The 20,866-nt window shown below is 37.7% G+C and overlaps 2 protein-coding genes and 1 long non-coding RNA gene across 3 annotated transcripts; 1 reads left to right on the top strand and 2 right to left on the bottom strand.

Annotated features, from left to right (window-relative positions):
* Window positions 1-3,047: 3,047 nt before the first annotated feature.
* On the bottom strand, window positions 3,048-7,333 carry LOC113045761 (uncharacterized). The gene is made up of 3 exons (XR_003276032.1): window positions 7,164-7,333; window positions 3,475-3,580; window positions 3,048-3,314 (listed from the first exon to the last, which is right to left on the bottom strand). It is a non-coding gene; the product is annotated as an uncharacterized LOC113045761 (long non-coding RNA).
* A 2,987-nt stretch (window positions 7,334-10,320) lies between these two features.
* prl (prolactin) lies at window positions 10,321-12,652 on the top strand. The gene is made up of 5 exons (XM_026200249.1): window positions 10,321-10,421; window positions 10,539-10,660; window positions 10,789-10,896; window positions 11,752-11,934; window positions 12,085-12,652. The coding sequence occupies exons 1-5, from the start codon at window positions 10,391-10,393 to the stop codon at window positions 12,271-12,273; spliced, it is 633 nt and encodes a 210-aa protein (XP_026056034.1). The 5' UTR covers window positions 10,321-10,390; the 3' UTR covers window positions 12,274-12,652.
* A 2,604-nt stretch (window positions 12,653-15,256) lies between these two features.
* On the bottom strand, window positions 15,257-19,970 carry LOC113045754 (protein arginine N-methyltransferase 1-like). Its single transcript, XM_026206394.1, has 10 exons — window positions 19,840-19,970; window positions 18,646-18,741; window positions 18,396-18,551; window positions 18,150-18,213; window positions 17,908-18,050; window positions 17,707-17,794; window positions 17,504-17,619; window positions 17,252-17,402; window positions 17,028-17,149; window positions 15,257-16,555 (listed from the first exon to the last, which is right to left on the bottom strand). Exons 1-10 carry the CDS (start codon window positions 19,948-19,950, stop codon window positions 16,472-16,474), a joined length of 1,131 nt encoding a protein of 376 aa, XP_026062179.1. The 5' UTR covers window positions 19,951-19,970; the 3' UTR covers window positions 15,257-16,471.
* Window positions 19,971-20,866: the final 896 nt, after the last annotated feature.

Here is a 20,866-nt window from a genome sequence, read left to right as displayed (position 1 = left end):
CTATATTTTACAAGTGAGGCATTAACTGTTCATATATTGTATTAAAGTACCTATATTATGTACATTGAGTAATTACAAGGTTACATGTTTTCTTTTTTTTTAAAGGTGCCTTCTGCTGAGAAAATTCAGTGTTTTTAATCGGTATCTGAAATCAGCAGACAGCGGTGATTCCTGCAGATTCACTTAGACTTGCAAGTCAGCACTTTTATTTCAGCACTGCTATTTTCCCTCACGTGATGTTTCTCAAGGTCAAACGCATTCAATGACCTTCCATGCCTTAAAGTTGTCCCATATTCCTACCTGTCTGGCAGACCTCCAAGTAACAGTGCACCCTCCTCCCTTTATTTTCTTGGAGTCTTATTTACGACAACCGACAAATATGTCCTCAGCATGGAAGAGTCAGAAGGCCTGGAAACTCCTGGAAATGTGCTAAAACAGGGTTTTAAAAGTGTAACTGGGCATTTGTTATTATGACAAGTAGCTGAATCAAACTGATTCAAGTCAGAAAAAAATTATATGGTAATACGTTTTATATAGTCTATTTTTATTATTATATTTCAGGTTTCACATTTTACACTTTTTAATCATTTTATTTTCTATCACTCACTGCATGTATGGGTACGAAACAAATGCCTATTTTGCATAGGCTACAGCAAACCGTGAAATGTTAGTGTAGCTTTGCATTTGTCTATAAGCTCTTTAATATGGTTTATATAAATAAGATACTTTCATTAGCTTTTACATGTTTGGCTTTGACGCGTCCCCTTCCAACGTCTAGAAGGCAAGGGATTCCCAAACTTTTTTGTGAGCTGAACCCTTTTGAGCAAAAATATAAGAGCCCCCTGAGCTTTTAAGGTAATTTCAATAATTTAACAACACATATCATGTTCTGATAAAATATTTGACTAAAATATTTTCCTTATTGTTCCTTCTATTCTTCTATTTTATTATAAATCAATTTATTCGTTTTAATATGTTTTTACAATTTAAGTAATAACTTCTTATCAGCTCATGAACCCCACTCCACTGCTCTGAACAGGTAAAAAAAATAATAATACAGGTGCATCTCAATAAATTAGAATGTTATGGAAAAGTTCATTCATTTCAGTAATTCAACTCAAACTGTGAAAGTCGTTTATTAAATAAATTCAATGCACACAGACTGAAGTAGTTTAAGTCTTTGGTTCTTTTAACTGTGATTATTTTGGCTCACATTTAACAGAAACCCACCAATCTCAACAAATTAGAATATAGTGACATGCCAATCAGCTGATCAACTAAAAACACCTACAAAGGTTTCCTAAGCCTTCAAAATGGTCTCTCAGTTTGGTTCACTAGGCTACATAATCATGGGGAAGACTGCAGATCTGACAGTTTTCCAGAAGACAGTCATTGACACCCTTCATAAGGAGGGTAAGCCACAAACATTCATTGTCAAAGAATCTGACAGAGTGCTGTATCGAAGCATGTTAACAAAAAGTTGAGTGGAAGGAAAAAGTGTGAAAAAAAGAACAGAGAGAACCGCAACTGTGGTCAAGACAAGAGCCACCTCACAGATATGTCAAGGAATTGGCTGAACAACATACATCAGAGGCGTCTTACCTGGGCTAAGGAGAAGAAGAACTGTACTGTTTCCCAGTGGTCCAAAATCCTCTTTTCAGATGAGAGCAAGTTTTGTATTTCATTTGAAAACCAAGGTCCTAGAGCTCATAGCCCAAGTTGCTTGAAGTCCAGTGTTAAGTTTCCACATTGTGTGATGATTTGGGGTGCAATGTCATCTGCTGGTGTTGGTCTGTTGTGTTTTTTGAAAACCAAAATCACTGTACCCATTTACCAAGAAATTTTGGAGCACTCCATGCTTCCTTCTGCTGACCAGCTTTTTGAAGATGCTGATTTTATTTTCCAGCAGGATTTGGCACCTGCCCACACTGCCAAAAGCACCAAAAGTTGGTTAAATTGCCTTGGTGTTTGTGTGCTTGATTGGTCAGCAAACTCACCAGACCTGAATCCCATAGAGAATCTATGGGCTATTGTCAAGAGGAAGATGAGAAACAAGAGACCAAAAAATGCAGATGAGCTGAAGGCCACTGTCAAAGAAACCTGGGCTTCATACCACCTCAGCAGTGCCACAAACTGATCACCTCCATGCCACGACGAATTGAGGCAGTAATTGAAGCAAAAGAAGCCCTACCAAGTACTGAGTGCATGTACAGTAATTTAATATACTTTCCAGAAGGCCTTGGTCTTATGAAGTATTCTAATGTGTTGAGAAAGTGAATTAGTGGGTTTTTGTTAAATGTGAGCCAAAATCATCACAATTAAAAGAACCAAAGACCTGAACTACTTCAGTCTGTGTACACTGAATTTATTTAATACACGAGTTTCACAATTTGAGTTGAATTACTGAAATAAATGAACTTTTCCACAACATTCTAATTTATGGAGATGCACCTGTAGTAAGATTGAGATCATTGCATGAAGATGGTCACATTTGATCAATGATTCACTGAGACATCATCATCCAACTGTTGTCTCTGCTTCTGCAACTGTTAAAGTTTTGTATGCCTGGATATCTTGCTTTATACTGTTTAAATGACCCCAAAGGATTGTTCTGCATGTGCGAGCACAGTCCAAACCCTGAGGATTTTTATTCTTGGTTAAAAGACTTCACACTTCTAGCTTGTTTGCTAAAAGATCAGCTCATGAAAGACCCTTAGATCTGATTGATTGATTGCCTGATGAGATAAGTGCATTTGGGGATTTGAGAGGGTGTATTTGTGTGCCTCTTAATGAATCAAAGTGAAGTGTTTAGAGTAGTAACACTGGAAAGCTTAATTTCTCACTTTAGTTCACCTAAACCCATTACAGAAGCCTGCATAATCCTTGCCTACAATCCACTTTACTACATCCACCTTAAAGTTTTGGATAAAACCACAGGGACTCATTAGACATCACTTTTGGCAAGACGGGATCTGCAAAGTAAGTTAATGAAATGAGTTTACTTAAATACTAAAACATTGTGAAACAAATTCAGTTAGTTACAAATGTTGAACCATTTAAAAAATCTTTATTCCATTTTTAAAGCATCTGAGACACATCATTTACATAAACTTTTAAACTGTCTACAGATCAGATCACTACAATCAGCCACCAAAGGGGAGGGGAGGTTGGAGAAATCCATTTGAGGTTCACCGGGCGGAAGAGAAGGGAAGAGACACAAATATGGTCTCTGCTGCCCCAAACCCCATCATTTAGTCCAGTGCCATGAGCTGCAGGGAATGGTGGGAAGGTGGAGGACTCCGTGCAGTTAACCCCTGAAAACAAACAGAAATCAAATATCATACATTTCAAATGATAATGAAAAAAGTTGTCTTGACCAGGAAGCTACCACAAGACAAGCTTAAAACAAGGGGGGCATAACAAATGTTATACTTGACCAAGTAAAAGGGAATAAAGTAAGTGAATGTGCATTACTTTTCCTGCATGTTGAGCTCCTCATGATGCTTCAGCATTGCTCTTCAAACAGGCAGCAAAAGCCTCCATTAGCTCTTTACACGCTTCCTCGCCATTCTCCTTTACACTGTAGCACACAGGAAACACACTCATTACTCCAGCACACATACCGTATACACTTGCTGATTCACATCAACATATCCCATAAACAACACAAAAATGCAGATTTGTCCCTTGGAAGCACACAAGTCTACACATTACATCACTTTGGTTGTGTCTTTAGTTTCTGCTAAGTACTCACAACAGGCCGGATTCTGCTGGGACTGAATGAAACACTATGTATGCATTTGTGCGAGCGAGATTATTTTGGCCTCTCCATACCAAACAATGGCTGCCACTGCCACACTGCATTAGAGTGATGGAGTGAAAACGAGGGTTGGAATGACAGCGAAAGTGGGGAAGAGATGCAAAAACAGGGAGGTGGATAATCCAGCTAAAGGAGTGAAAGATAGAGCCCTAGAATCACGTGACAAAGCAAGCAGGCAATGGAAAACATGCCTGCTTAAAGAGGGAGATGTCGTGACTTATGAGGAAAAGAGTCCCTCCCCTTCATACAAAATGATTTAAGTCTCTCCCTCCCCCACAGATCATCTGCTGCATCTCGCATGCTCTTCCTCTCTCTCTCTCTCTTTTCTCAGAGAGTGCTGATGTAACACACAGCTGGTCAATTTAAATATAAAGCATCTTATGCGAACTGGATCTGATGAACCACGTGACGGAGGAGTAAGGAAGTTTCAGAGGATTTCACTAGCAAAGGGCATTTCCTCTTCATAGGCAGCCATGAAAATACTAATACAAGATTCAGAGAGAAGACATGGACCATTGTGAAGCACAAGACGATCAACAGTGAGAGATAAGCTGCCTTCTGCTGGAGAAAAAAACAATTATGGTTAGAGTATGTCCTAATCCTCAACAACCAATGATTAGAGTTGACAAAACAGTTTCTAGTCATTTTGAAAAACCTCCCATGTTTTGGTCTGGAAGAGAGATCAATTTAAAAGCTATTTTTACAGAAAAATAGATTTTTTGAATGTGTTAAACCTGTGGAAGACTGCATAAAATGAACCAGAACATGGATGTGTTCTTTTTTTTAAAGATCTTTTTTTTTATTAAAACTGGCGGCAAAAGCACAGTCAATTTAAAAGCTAGTGTTAAAGAGATAGTTTGCCAAAACATGAACATTCTGCAATCATTAACTCATCATCTCATCTTGTTTCCTAATTGCTTGCCTTTCTTTCTTCTGTGGAATATAAAAGAAGACTTTTGAGAAAGGGTTATTTATTTGCCAGTCAAATATTGAAATCTGTCAGTCTTGGAGGTGTAAAATTAAAACGATAGCAAAAAGTAACAGACAATTGGGAAGGGGATGATCACCTTCCCCAAATTAAGACTGAATAATTCACAAGATGGCCAGTCCTCCACATATATAATGCAAAAGGAAAAAGGGCCTGGCTCAGGAGTGCTCTGATCTTAAACACAACGAACAGGAAATAATTTTACTTGACCTCAAGAAAAAAATTCAACTGCAATCCATAAATACTGAATCCATATGGAATTGATTTATTTCCACATGGCGCTCCTATAACAAAGCTATCCTGTGTTGATAAACCAGATGCTTTTGTTTATTGATAGATTAAGTAACACTGTTTACCCTGAGGGAAGCTTCTGCACAACTAGAACATTGCATTCCAACCACTACAAGAGCAGGCATGCTAACACAAATGGGAGGAAAATATCTGCTTAAAGTGTAATAGATTAACTTGTAATTTGCATTGACATTCTTGAAAGGACATCCCTATAGGACAAAATGGCTGACTGATAACTCACAGTCACAAACTTTGAGAAGATCTCAAGGTCATAAGGTCACAGATTCACATTGCCAGAAAGCAGCAAAAAGAGATTTTACACGTTCCACGACAAGTAACCAGATGCATCCTCCCATTGAATAAGTGATTCTAGGGTTGAACCTGTAACATTCTTGGTTTTAAAGCCCATGATGAATTCCTGTTTGTAAAGCAACATGACAAAAACAGACAAAATGGCCACTGTGACATACTTAGACCATGTGTAAAGTGATCCAGCGAATGGTACATGTCACACTGTATAATGGATGACAGACACACACACATCTATACATTACCATGTACGACGGCACTATAAATACCAGTGTGGTGTACATTACTTGAAGGTTGGCCTTCAGTATGGTTAAACATTCAGCTAGTCATGCAAGTTGCTGGCCAAAATGATTACAGAAAGCTCAATGACAAACTGTTAACAGTTCTGCCATTCCATCTTTTTCCTGCCAGTCTTGTGTGTCTGTCCCCGAGTCTTGCGTTGTCATTTTTGAGCAGTGGCTGCTCAAGTTAGTGGAAATTATTCATGTTCACAAATGCACCTTTTCCTCCATTTCACCTGCCCCCCCCCCTCCCCCCCAATCCTTTTTGGATTAGTGGATTTTGTTTGATTTAAATCCTGTGAAGCAGTACTTTGTACTCTAAACCTACAGACCCACCTACCAGAATGTTTTAGATGTCTCACTAATTAAAACACCTGATTCATTACATCATTATCTCGGTGTATGAATATGCAGATGTCTAACACATCCTGGGAGGTGGGTCTCAAGGACTGGAGTTGAGAAACACTGCTGTGAATGAAGGTGACTGTGATGGCCAGTGCTTCAGATGAACCGGTGACACATTGTTCAACCACACACCCTTCCAAAATCTGGTCCTTGCACACCAAAGGACAGGGTATCTGCATTACAGATATCCTTATCTATTTCTCATGTTGCCCAGGCCTGTCAACACTTCAAACACCAAAAGCAGCCAAACTACATTTTTTGGGGTGGGTGTGGGGATTAGGGTCAAAATTCAGTTTGAGAAATGGCTAGTGTCAATGGTTGAGAGAGAGAAGGAAGAATTAAAACCCAAATGTAAGGGAAGACAGCATATTGAATGAATGTTCATCACTGTCCACTGGACACAATCTCCTTCATTTGCAGGATATAAAACCAGCAAAATCTATTAGTGGGAGGGCAGGGAAAATGGAGAAAAGGTTCATCCGCCAACATGAGTAATTCGCTCTCATTTAAGTGGTCAAAACTCAAACATAGCCAAGTGAGGCCAGGGAGGCATGCAGGGACAGAAATTGTGAAGACTAAGAGAGGAAATCAGAGATGGCAGAATAAGCGAGAGGGAAAGCGTGACATAGACACATTCCCAACAGCCAATCAGCCGTGAGGAAGATCTGAAGTTGAAGAAAACCCCCAGAATGCTCTTAATGAGCGGCCCCAATGCTGCTGCCAACTCAGACCAATCAAACCATTTACAAAACTTAATCAAGATACATCTTATTAAAAATACCATATCCCTCTGCGTAAACCTTCTACCTCACATTTGGTGGAAGGTCCGTCCTTCCCTCCATTTTGGATCACCATCATGATGCACAATTTACACTACGTATCATAATTCTACTGAATATCACCAATCCCAGCATGATTCTAAGTAATTATGAGCTACAGTATATTTATGTAGGAGTAAATCTACATGTTGGAGCATAAGAATTTAACTAATTTTAATTCGGTCCATACAGAGATGCAACAGATCGGTATTATGGACCATACATGACTGCTAATCCAGACTGCTACTTACCATTTGTCTAAATCTGCCTTGATGGCCCCACAGGGTGCTGGGACAGGGGTCTCGGCAGAAGCTGCGTTCTCTGAGTCTGACATGGTTCTGTGGCGTAGGTGTGTATGCGTGCCTGCTCCGTGCGCTCCTGTGGTTACATGTGCAGGAGAAAAAGAGAGAATGGAGAGTTAGAGTCAGCGAGAGGGAGGGGGAGTGAACATAGTACACAGGGGACGAAGGAGGTGGGAACGTGAGAGGGCACATATGTAGACTACACGAGCATGAGATCAAACAGGTTCAACCTTATTCAGCAAAAAAAATAAAAAATAAAAAAGCATTTTAAAAGTATGGTGCTTCAAATGCAAAAAGCAAAGAATTGTGCTTCTTTCTGCATCTAAACCAACAGTGTGTAAAGAAGTGTACTGAGACAATAGAAAGTATTCAGAGAAACTTAACTTGCATTCAGGGACAGAAAAGCTTCACTACTTTTTGTATTATATCATGGGCTGTCCATTGACGCCCCCTAATGGCAACATGTTTTCATGACGCGCACCACTTCACACTTCCTTTCTTTGTTAATATTTATTTTCATATAAGAGCAGTATCATCTAAATGACATCCAAATTCCTTTTTTTTTATTGTTTTCTTAAAGACTTAATTAACTAAAGCCAGTATGTACAAATGACTAAATACAAAATAAATAAAATCGAAATATATAACTAAACATAAAATGGTTAAATTAAAACATATAAATTAACACATTTTAAAACCTTCCTGTCTTTTTTTTTTAAACTTAGAAAAAAACTTTAAAAACAAAGGCTTACTTCCCCGTACATTTATATATACAATTTAGAGGTAGCAGATTAATTAAGGAATTAAAAATGAACTGGTCTCCCAGCCTGACCAGCTGTATGGTGTTCAGACCACTCTGACTAGCTATAAATCAAATCAGAGGTTCTCAAACCTCTCGATGAAGTACCCTCAGCACTGCACGTTTTGTGTCTCTCCAGATATCTGACACACCCACTTCAGGTCATGCAGTCTCCATTAATGAGCTGATGAGTTGAATCGGGTCTTATCATTTGAGGGAGACATGCAACATGTGCAGGGAAAGATGTAACGACATACATTCATTCGACGCCAGATAAGATTCATACATTACTCACCGCGCCCTCATCTGTTCAAACAGTTTTACCCCTTCACAAAGTCAAGAAGCGCCAGTCGTAGACTATAAATCAGAAACATAACTTTAAACAACAATCTATCCAATCTTTGCAGAGGTGGTTAATAACTAATTTCGTAAAGTCTAAATTGCATGAAAACGCAGAAAGCGTTGTTGAATCATATGTAGGCATATAACAATTCGTGCAAGTTTCACAAACTATTTATTAGGATATTTTGTAACCTCATTATTGGAGTTTTATTGAAGTGCGTGTTTTGTATTTTTATTAACTATTATTATTAATGAAATAAACAAAAATATTATGAAGGCTAAAATGCCATTAAAGTCAAATTCGTGAAATTTACCTATCTTTGTATTATTCTACTTTTAAAACGTAGCCATTTGATTGTGTCCGTGAGCAAGTGGATACATTAAACTGCACCAAAATCATAGTTATCAGTTACTTTCTAAAGATCTGAAACTTTTGTGGATCTCTCCATCTGACCACCTCCTCAACGAACAGTTAAAAAGTTAAGCTTGGCTAAGCACACTTGTATGTCTAAATCAAGATACGCGATAAAACCTGTAGGAAAAAAAAACGACTGAAAGCTGCACGCGCATCTGAAAAAATCACGGGGCTATTTAACGGCGACCTTCCGACTTGAATAACGTCATGTTCTCTAAACGATCAACTCACATCCAATATGCATTTACACTGCTGTCAACGGCCTAAAGTGCGCTTAATTAAATTTGCATAAAATGTCAACCAATACTTTGCCTGGGTCTGCAGTCCGGAAGGATCTGGCAAGATTGGCCTGAAAAACAAAATGAATATTTTTGAACTGAACGCGTACTGGATCCATGCACGCCTCCTTCTCGTGTAGTCTTGAGGGAGGAGAAACGACCCTAATGCAAAAGAGATGTGGAAATAATATACTACTCTTGATTAGTCGCCTTTAAATACATGTGTTATAGCCGCGGGGATCTCTATTGTTTTAGCAGTTGGTCAAATTTAATTTTACAATGTAAGTTATAGGTTGCCTGAAATAGCCTGTGAAATTTAAAAGTGCCCACAATTTATGAGCAGTTTTGGAAAGACTAAAGTTAATTTGAGGTAACAGAATTAATTCAAGGCTCTGTAAAGTCACACATTGTAACTAACTATTAAGTCAGAAAATGAAGGGAACAAGAAAGTTTCAGAAGAATTGATCTCAACTTGCACATTCAGACATAAATAAAAAAGGAAAGAAAAGAAAAGAAACAAAAAGGCTTCAAAAGCTCCCAGTTCACAGCAGGGCTTGACAAGTCAGTGTTTCCTTGATGCTGGGGGAAGGGTCTCTCATGTGTAGACGTCATGTGGCTGAGAGAATGGGTGCACAACCTCCATTGTGAAGAAAAGAGCTAGGAAAATCAACCTCTACATAACTTCTCAAAACTGTAAATAGCTACAAATGTGCACATTCATTATTCTGTCTACTGGTAATTTATCGGTATATTTTTATTGTTATTATTATTAATTATTATATTTCATTGTATTGCATTAAATTGTCTGAACCTTTTTTTCAGTATCGTAAACTCCTGCCTCCAAAACAAAATCCCACTTGGTAAAAAACTTTTTCTGATTCTGATAGTGGTGCAGACTTTTAGAATCAACTTGTTTTTTCCATTCAGACACCCCGAAGATCCTAAAACAATAACATCACACAAAAATACAGTTTTTATGAAAAAAAAAAAAACAGTAGGCGCACAAATCATCAAACGTCACAAATATCATCTGTATATTCAAAAGTAGTTCGGGGGGGGGGGGGGGGGGGGTAAAGTTGTCCATTTATTTACCAGGTACATCATCTGATGAACTGATGTTTCCGCTCTTGTATCCTGTACCTACTTAAATAACTTCACAACATTAATGTTTTTCATTAGTTTCAGGATTCAATTAATACACCTAGAGTGGAAAATGTATTGCATATGAAAATGAGAGGACCAAGAAGTGCAGGCCTATATAATGGGAACAAAATTACAGAGAGCTCATGAGAGGAAATCAGACTGCAAAGACTCAAGTGAGAGACTAAAGAAAACTGTTAAAATGACTCAAGGTTCTAGATTATACTTTGCAGGTAAGCAAACACTTTATCACTCCTCCTTTCCTCATTACACCATTTTCTGTTCATGAACACTGGACTTTAGATGACCATACTGTTATTTTTGAGCACCTTTTTCTTGTTGCTTTCCAGTGGCTGTTCTGATGTGTGCGTTTGCCTCCATCAATGGTGTCGGTCTGAATGATTTACTGGAGCGAGCCTCTCAACTTTCAGACAAACTTCACTCACTCAGCACGTCTCTCACCAATGACCTGGTCAGTACCACACGTCCTTCTAAATGTGTTTACGTGGTGTTATATGCACAATCAAGGGGTTATCCAAACAGATATTTCTTTCATTGATTTGATTGGTTGTTAGATATTAACCTTGCTTTCATCCACAGGATTCTCACTTTCCTCCTGTTGGCAGGGTAATGATGCCTCGTCCATCGATGTGCCACACTTCCTCTCTTCAGATTCCCAATGACAAAGACCAAGCCTTGAAAATACCGGTAAGTCATTTTAACTTATGCAACTTCATCTCTATCAAATGCAAGAATAGATTCTCTTACACTCTCAGAATAAAAATGGAAGAAAGGTGTCACCGGGGCAGTTTATTTTCAAAAGGTACACTTTTGTATCTTTCAGGCGACACTTTAGGCACTAGTATGTACCAATATGAAAAGGTACTGCCCCCATGACACCTTTTGTACCTTTATTTTCTGTGAGTGTATTCCAGCATTTGTTTTATTCCATTATTTCATTTGAACATTTTTATCATTTCAAATATTAAATATTAAGTTCAATTTTTTTTTCATTCAGCCTCAGTCCAACCTATTTTCTGCATACTTCACACAAAAATAAAAATATTGATTAAATTAAAGCCATTAGTCTTTAGTTGATCTTCAAAACAAAAAAAGGAGATTTTTTTAATGATCCATGAGTTTTCCGCTCCTCCATTGAAAGTCCATTCCACCAAAACCTTGATGCTTTGAAAATTTAATAAAAACATTGAAAAAGAAATCCATATAATTCGAGCTGTTTAATCCAAGTCCTCTAATGAAACGTCATCGCTTTAAATGATGAACAGATTTATATTCACATATGAGCAATACTCAAAACACATATAGAGCACATTAAACATAATACATAGGAGCGCAACTGTTCTTGCAGAATCACAAATATGCTTGTGTGTGACCACACTGGTTCGAAAGTCTTATGGACTTGGAACAACATGAATTGACATTTTTCTATGGGGGTGAGCTTATAATGTGATGTGGCAAACATCTCCCACTTGTGGTCACTTTTGTAGGTGCAGGAGAAACTGACTGAGCAGGGAATGAAGTTTTATCTGATTGTTTGTGCAGGAGGATGAGTTGCTGTCTTTGGCTCGGTCTCTGCTGCTGGCGTGGTCCGATCCCTTCGCCCTTCTCTCCTCAGAGGCATCCAGCTTGGCACATCCAGAACGCAACACCATTAATAGCAAGACCAAAGAACTGCAAGACAACATCAGCAGCCTGGGAGCGGGTCTGGAGCACGTCTTCCAAAAGGTGACTGCGCTTGAAAGAACTGCTCACAGTACATATATTGTGAATGTTGCTTGTAAGAGGGCAATTTGAAGTAATTCAAAATATTGAAAGAAATCTTTTAAAGCAGGGTTGATTTATACATTGTCCCTGTCCATGTTTTCTTCTCTACAGATGGACTTATCTTCAGACAACCTGTCCTCTCTCCCTTTTTACACCAGCAGCCTTGGCCAGGATAAAACTTCTCGACTTGTCAATTTCCATTTCCTGCTGTCCTGTTTCCGCAGGGACTCCCACAAAATTGACAGTTTCCTCAAAGTTCTCCGCTGTCGGGCGGCCAAGAAGAGACCTGAGATGTGTTAGAGAGAAAACGCTGTGCTCTGCTTCTCTCAGTGTGGATGTTAAGTTAAAATGGCAGAGCTGTGAGCGATTTGAAAATCAAATGGTAAAATATGCTTGTTATTGTTTGTTTCAAAGATGCAGATATTTGATTCGCTTGAATAAAGACCCAGAAGAACATCATAGATTACTCTAATACCAAAGATAAAAGACACCAAAATAAATAAATGAATGGAAAAAGAAATTAAAATTGAAAAACAGCCAGGTTATGCAAAATGTCTGTATGCAGTGATACTGTATAATGAATAAATGTGTCATATATTGAAATGTTTGACTACAGTTTGATAAGACATTTGTATATTTAACTAAAGTGTATTTATTGAGGAAACTATTTTGGATGGTTAACACCACTATTTTAACATCATCTTCTGTAATGTGATATTTAAAGCTTTGCACCAATGTCAATAAATTTCTATCATGCAGATTTATATTGACTCATGGTTAAAAACAATGTCTCACACACACACACACACACACACACACACACAAAGACACTTTTGTTTTATCCAGCTGTATTTACTCAGTACAACTTATAACATCAAAATGAAGGATCTAACAACATCAGAATCTTTATATTTTTTTATAATTGTTTTTTTCATAAAAAACAAAAACAAAAAAAACATTCACCATGTTGGATAACGGATAACCCCCTTGTGTCAGTATTTTATTGAAACACTTTTTTACAGCCTTTAGTCTGTTGGGGTCTGTCTCTGTCTCTACTAACTTTGCAAATCTAGACTTTGTGATATTTGGCCACTTTCTTTGCAGAATTGCTCAAGTTCAGGTAAATTTGACGGTGACTGTTTATAGTCTGCAGTCTTCAAGTCCTTCCACAGATTTTCAATGGTGTTTTAGTCTTGGCTCTGACTAGGCCACGCAAGGACATTCAGCTTTTTCTCCTTCAACCACTGTGTGCTTTGGGTCATTGTCATGTTGGAAGGTAAACCTTCTTCCCAGTGACATCTTTCTGGGCAGCAGACTTTTCTCAAGAATTTGATGGTATTTTACTCCATCCATTTTTCCTTCTGTCCTGACAAGGGCTTCAGTCCCTGCTGCAGAGAAACACTCATAACAGACATTGACGTCTCCATGCTTTACTGTAAAAATGCTGTTATTTGGATGGTGACCTGTATTGGATTTCTGCCAGGCATATCGTTTGGTGTTGAGGCCAATTAATACAATTTTAGTCTCATCTGCCTCACAATCTTTGAAGTGTGTTTTGGCAAAGCTCAGTCGTGACTGGATGTGGCCTTTCTGAAGGAGTGACTTTTTTCTTTTTTGCAACCCTCCCATACCAGCCACATTTGGGGAGAATTTGTTATTTGTGATATTGTTGTCACATGCACACAAAGCGACCACTCTTTGTTATGAATTCCTGCAGCTTGGAACTTGCAGAATATATATATATATATATATATATATATATATATATATATATATATATATATATATATATATATATATATATATTTTAGTCTTAATAAAAAAGTATTCTAAACTTTACAATATTTGTCCATTTCAGTGATTTTCATAAAAAAAAAAAAAATAATAATAATATATAAACACACACACTCACACATTTTGACTGCTAACCAATCCGCAAACAGCTGCTGACTCGCATCATCATCCTCATTCTACTTTGACTGAACCTTGTTAGGCTAGCAACATATCCCAGAGATTCCTGCTTATTTTCTTTAATAAAAACCTCGACTTGTTTCACCCTGCTCTGGCATCAACAGATGGGGTTACCAAGTATTCTGTGTAATAAGGAATTAAACGGAACATAGTTTGTCCCGTATTCGCAACCAAATGCCGATTGACCACTAGACATACAAAAACAAATTCTCAATTGATAAGTCATCATTCTTTTGCACAGATCATTGTTTCATTTGCGAACATATCCGAAGGCTTTAAGACCACACGGAATCCTCTGCTTTTGATTTCAGCAAATCAGTTTGAGCGAACAGATATTATCTATCATAAGCACAACATCCAGCTATGCGAGGAAACATGCAATCTTCGTGATTGAATAAGTCTTTCAATCTTGTAAGCTAATAGAGAATTTTTATTTTTACTTCTAGCGTATTATTATTGAAGCACAAATTCAAACACCAAAAGCAGCACACGCTCTTTAAGTTCTCTTTAATTAAAATTTTTTTTTAATAAAATTGCTTTAAAAAAAAAAAAAAGATTAAAAAAAGAAGCCTTTTCTTTAATTAATTCATAAGGCTGTGGTTACAGGCACTATTAAAGGTACTGTGTTTGTGTGTTATCAATGTTATTGACAATCCAGAGTGTATTATATAATATATAGTTTTGCAATGGTTATGTTGCAAGCCGGAGTATAGTTTTACACATCAGCCCAGTCTATTCTGTAATGTCAGTAATATGCAGAGTTGTGGGGTGAACTATCCCTGAAGTTGTTGCCATTGGGAAGGAGATGCAAACCAGAGAAGCTGAGCTTCAAATAAGAAAAACACTTGCTTTGAATTAGATTTGAACATGGATAGATAGAACTGAAGTGCTTAAAGCTACAAAATCTGGAGCACCCAATCCTAAAGCTAGCTGTAGTGTGTTCAAAAGCAACACTGTATTTGCACTGGTCTGCTGGATAAATTTAGATTTAATATATTTGTCACTTTTTCAGAACGGTCAGTATAAGAAATTAAGTGCTGTAAGAAAGGAAGTGCATATTGGAAAATCACAGCATAAACGAGAATGCACTACATAAGTGTTTTGGGAGTGAATACCATTTCCTAAAAGCCTCAATTTAATTATGCAATTCAAAGCATCTTTATTTAAGCATACAGAAGACTTCTACTTAAAAAGTTTTTAATAACTTTGATAATCGATTAAAAGTCCCAATATAAAATGGTCCCATAAACCTTTAAATGATAAATAATAATAAATGAATAATTTTATTTTAATCCAAAAAACAAAACAAAAAAACGTTTAATTTGTTTTTATTTCAAAAAAAGAAGGGGAAAAAAAAATCCTAGTGGACGAATGCCAGCCTGGTAATAATCCAAACCAGTGCTAGACAAGGCATGTGAACTTGCACCCCTCGACAAAAACACTGTAGTACACAGCAACACAATGAGAAGATCACAATATGGAACAAATGTGAAGTTACTCAAACACAGGATAAGCATCACCTTCAATAAAAGCACTCAAATGGAAAATTTAGTCTGAAGGTTTTCCTCCATGGAATTAAATCGTAGTTCTGGGTCTGAGAAACTTAGTTGTAAGTGCTTACAGTGCAAAAGAGCAGCAGATAAGCTTAAACTAAACTTTCCTCCTATTTGACATTAAAAAGATCATATAGGATTAAACGGATCTAAAAATAGTGCTCATTAACACCACTTATGAGTTGCACAAGAGATTACTATAACACGATAATATCCTCCGACTGAGTCATTGCAACAAGTTAAAAAACAACTAACAGATGAGGACATAGGAGCACTACATGAATTAAAAGTAGCTCCACAGAAGACAAATATCGCATGATAGAGGCACCTTCTACTGATGGTCCAAAACAACTGCCTCCAAGTACAGAGCTAATAATAAATGATATGGGCTCATTCAGAAAAGTACTGGGCAGAGCTCCTGTCCACAGTGAAACATGACCGATTTTATCTACATGGAAGATGCCGTCTTTACCAGATGGGATATCAAAACAGATGGCTGATTTGCTTTTTTTTTTTTTTTTTTTTTTACAGTGCCCAACACAGACATGTTGGCATGGAAGGAGGAAAAAAATTATACATGGAGGACACGTTGTCAGACACAGACAACAGGCAAAAGAGAGCAGTTGCACACGGGAGCATGTGTACATGCATAAACCAAAGGGATTTTATTCAAGATGCTACACCTAAAACTTGGAAAAAGCAGGGCCAAAGGAATTTTGCACATAAGATGGAATAAAGCACAATACAAATATACCATGTTTAGTCCCCTTGGATGCATTTTAAAGAAAGAGAGAGAAAATTAAAAAGGCAAAAACTTTCAAAAATCCTTTATGTCAGACAATATTCTGTAAAACAGAATCTCTAAAAATGTCTGTCATGCACAATCATGGAATAATGTACATGGTATTACACACACACACATAAGTGTGCACTGCTCTCAAGAGTTGCCTCACATACACTGATGCTAAAGAAATCTAGCGCATCCTGTACTCTGAAGTCTTGGACACCTCACAAAGCTGACCCTTGAAGTCGATATCAACAGTAAAGTCCAGGTCTCTCTGGAAAATAGGGGGGGAAAAAAATGAATATGTAATTATGAAATATCCACTTAATGGTCAGGAATGTGAACCAAGTGTAGATATGCACATCTAACATGCTCTTGACAAATTATGACATTCATTTTAAGATTAAGACTGAAGTAGTGAAAATCTTATTGTTGCTAGTAATAATCAGCCAATATTTTTTTTTTTTTACTTCTACATGCTTGATTTAAGTTATGCTGCACACATGCTCTACTGTCTAAAGAAATAATTTTTATAGTCCTTTTAATATTTATAGATTATTATTTATTTATTTTTATTTAAAGAACAAACATCTTAGAGCCAAAACTTTAACAGTAGTGCATGCATATTTATAAAAACTTATTTTATTGCAATACAATAGCAAATTATAAAATAGATTTTCCTTCAATTTCATGTAAGATTGTATTCCAAGTGTGATTTTCAAACATTAAGTGCAGATGGGGCTTACATTATTCTTGACGTTTGGTTTCATGCAGATGTTGCCAAAGATCTCCTCTCCAGTCTTAACCGTCAGATAGTCATCCAAGTAGAACACAGTCTGCTTCCAATGAGTATAAGGAGACTCTGGGCCTAAAAGACAAATGCACTGTCTGTCAAGGGTTCGTTTATAATTTAAGAAACTCATGGTGAAAAATGTGTGGTAGAGAGAGGGGAAAAACAAACAGCACTCACTAGTAGAGAAGCCTGTCCTCTTGTGGCAGCGAGTGAACTCTATGTTGAAGTAGGTTACTAGCGCATGAATGTAGTCATTCCTTTTCACCTGCAGGCAGAAAGGTGACGTGAAGGACAAGTCCTCAATCTTCACAGTGTAGATGTCCACCTCCTAATGAATCAGTAGGGTTGAAAAAAATAAGTGAGCAGGGGTTATATAAAAACCAAACACATCATATAATTTAAAAGCAGATTTTTGTGGAGTAAACTAACCTTAATGAGGCAGGCAGAACTAACGAGCTGCTTGGGGTCAACAACATCCACTAGTGGCTCCTTGATGGCCACTTCCTTGATACAGGACATATCAAAGCCATAAACGTTCTCCCACCCTGAAAATGCAAACAAACAAATGAAACAGTGTCTTATTTCAGAAACGGCTGAAAAGGCCTCAAATGCATTCGGAGACGGACACGTACAGTGAATTTTGTAGTCTTTGTACTGTCGGTCCTCGATAGCGGTGACATAGAGCGTGGCTCTGTCAGGGAAAATCAGGCCATCAGGTGTCTAAAGAAACAAAACAGATAGGCCACATGAACGGGAATCAAATTATGGCCAGTATGCACAATTTTTATAGTGAAAAGCTTCAACACTTTAAAAGGACATTAGCATACACCTACAAGCCATTTGTCTCTCGCATAAATGACCGTGTTCAGCATGGACTCGTAGAAGAGACAGTAGCCCATCCACTCAGAGATTATTATGTCTACTTTTTCCACAGGAAGCTCAACCTCTTCCACTTTGCCCTTAATGATGGTAACGACTGGACAGGGAAAGTGAGGTTAAGGACAGTTAAGTTTAGCTCAAAAGATTTGCATATGAGGTCTGTGAACAATAAGGAAGTCAAGAGCTTTGTTCTTACTATGATCCAACTTGTTGGCCTTCACAATCTTCACAGCATAGTCTGATATACTGCTGCACTCAATCTGGGGAATAAACGACAAAAGAATGTAAAATCTGAGAAAAGCACAGCATGATCGCCTACCCATCACCTTGAGAGGACGGGCAACAATCTCATTCAACTAAACCAGTCAGTATCCATAACAAAAACTCAGCTGTTGAAAACAATGAGGTGACATTTACATTAACGGGCAGGATTTACACTCACCCCAATAACTTTCTTGGCCCCAGCTTTGGCTGCAAACATACAAAGGATGCCGGTTCCACTTCCCACATCCAGAACCACCTTATCCTTGAAGAGATGCTTGTTGTGGAACATGGAGTTTCTGTACGTCAGAGTACGAACTTCATCCTTTAGCATCTCCTGTGGACACAGAATGGGTTTACATTGATCACAGATATGAATAGGTGTAACTGTACCACTATTTGTGAAGCATGATGGACCAATAAGACTGTACCTCATGAATACCAAAGTGTGCATAGGAATCAAAGTAGTAGTCTTTGGAGGTCATGTCTTCTGCTGCAGGTTTCACTGAGCTCTCTCCCTGGGAAACCTATAAAAAATATTAATAAAATTACACACTGTCTTTTGTATGTTAAATACAATTTTGAAAAGCTATATCCGTTTTGTTGCTAATTGTGAGGAATTCGGTACAATGCTTAAACATTTTGTGGCGTCTCAAACGATTTGTATGTATGCTAATTTTAACAAAAGGACAAAACCGGTGTCTTCACTCGTGACTCGAATAAAAGTTTCGATACTCACTAGCCACAAAAGAATCACTTGGCGAACAAAGAACAAGCTTTTGTGGTGAATGCATTCAAAGGTCTCAAACCACTGGGACCAATCAAAATCCTCTACTATTTTTACTATTATTACTTACTGAGCAAATTCTAGACCAGCATCGCCTCTATAAAACCAGTTCAAGGTAGTTCAAACTGTGATGAACGTATTTCTTACACACACAACAGTAAATTAATTAGAGAAGAAAAGATGCGACAAGACTCGTCTTTTAAATGAGAATAATGGAGTCAGAAGACCTCCGGAACTTTTGAACTACACGTGGGCAAAAACGTGGTTGCGAAAATAAATTAACCGGCCACACCGCCAATTACAGCAATCTGGTATCTAATTGCTGATTAATAGAGGACAAAGCTGTAATAAGTAATAATCGAGTAGTTCACAGCCCTCAGTCTGCGGTGTCCCGTCCCATGCGGTCTTCTACCCAACAATAAGTCATTCAAGGAGCCTCCGGCGTGCTCTAAACGACCCTCGTGGAAGCTGAGCGAGGAGTTAATGTTTGATAAGAGGACTCAGACATTACTAAATCCAGTTCCACAGTGCATCAAATGGTTACGCGTAGCATTACAGAGCTCTGTATTAACTCGTTTTAGCCAATTAGCAATAGCAGACACGTGATGCTAAATGAATGAATTGTTCGCGGCAGGCTAAAATGGATGCTCAAGATGCGTGTGCGCACATTTCTACCCACCTGATAACTACATACGCAGCAACCAAACCCGTTAAACTACTACAGACTCGTAGCTTAGACGTAGCAAATAAAGTTGCCGTATTAATTCTAACTATCGCAAATAGATTTTTGCCATCGGATGTGTTCTAGGCGAAATGGCCTTGAGTAGCTCCAGCTTACCTCCATTCCGTCTGCTGTCTCCGCCATTTCGGTAAACTGGACTCCACCACGACTGCAACAGCGCAGCTCATGTAAAACACACTTGTTTTGCTCCCGCCCCTGTGCCTTCATTAAATTATTTGATTGGACGACAATGTCGGTATTCACTGTAGGCCCCGCCCACTTTCTTGTAACTCTCCGTCATAGGCTCAACTTCTTTCCATTTTCTTCCGCTCTTTGAAACGCGACTTTCATTGGATCAAACTGTAGCGCCATAACTAATTTATTCTCTTATACAAATGTTAAATTACAAGTTATTTGAGAATTTTGATAAAGAAAAAAATTCAGGTAAGCTAGTTATGAGGGTTGGACTGTTGTATGTGACGATACGTTTACAAAAACGTTTTAGATAACTATATAACAACGTATAGGCATATCTATCTATCTATCTATCTATCTATCTATCTATCTATCTATCTATCTATCTATCTATCTATCTATCTATCTATCTATCTATCTATCTATCTATCTATCTATCCGTCTGTCTATCTATCTGTCTATCTGTCTGTCTATTTATCTATCTATCTATCCAGAGAGAGAGAGAGAGAGAGACAGATAGAGAGAAAGTATTGACCAAACTAAAACAGGTGAAAAAAAAACATAAGCACATTATTTTGTGTTTTACAGAATAAAAATGTCATACAGTCTTGAATAACTTGATGAGTACAGGGTGACAGAATTTAGTTTTTTGGATTAACTAAATCAAACCGAGCTATAAAAAGCCTATTTGCCAAAGATGCTACTACACATTAAACATTTAAGCGGTTATATGATGGAATTTCAATTTTTCCTTTCTCTTTGGAGTGTTACAAGCGCTTGGTGCATAAAGAAGATCTATAAAGTTGCAAAGACTAAAGTCTCAAATCCAAAGAGATATTCTTTATAAAAGTTAGGAGTCAACCACACCTCCTAAAACAGCTCGTTTAAACACACCCCCACATATCTATGTCACGATGTGGGAAGATTTGCATAACACCTCCCAAATGTT

This window comes from Carassius auratus, chromosome 3 (genome assembly GCF_003368295.1).
Source record: "Carassius auratus strain Wakin chromosome 3, ASM336829v1, whole genome shotgun sequence".
In the NCBI taxonomy this organism is placed as follows: Eukaryota; Metazoa; Chordata; class Actinopteri; order Cypriniformes; family Cyprinidae; genus Carassius; species Carassius auratus.
The sequence above is the reverse complement of the archived record's forward strand: the minus strand, read 5'-3'. Positions and strand labels throughout refer to the sequence as shown.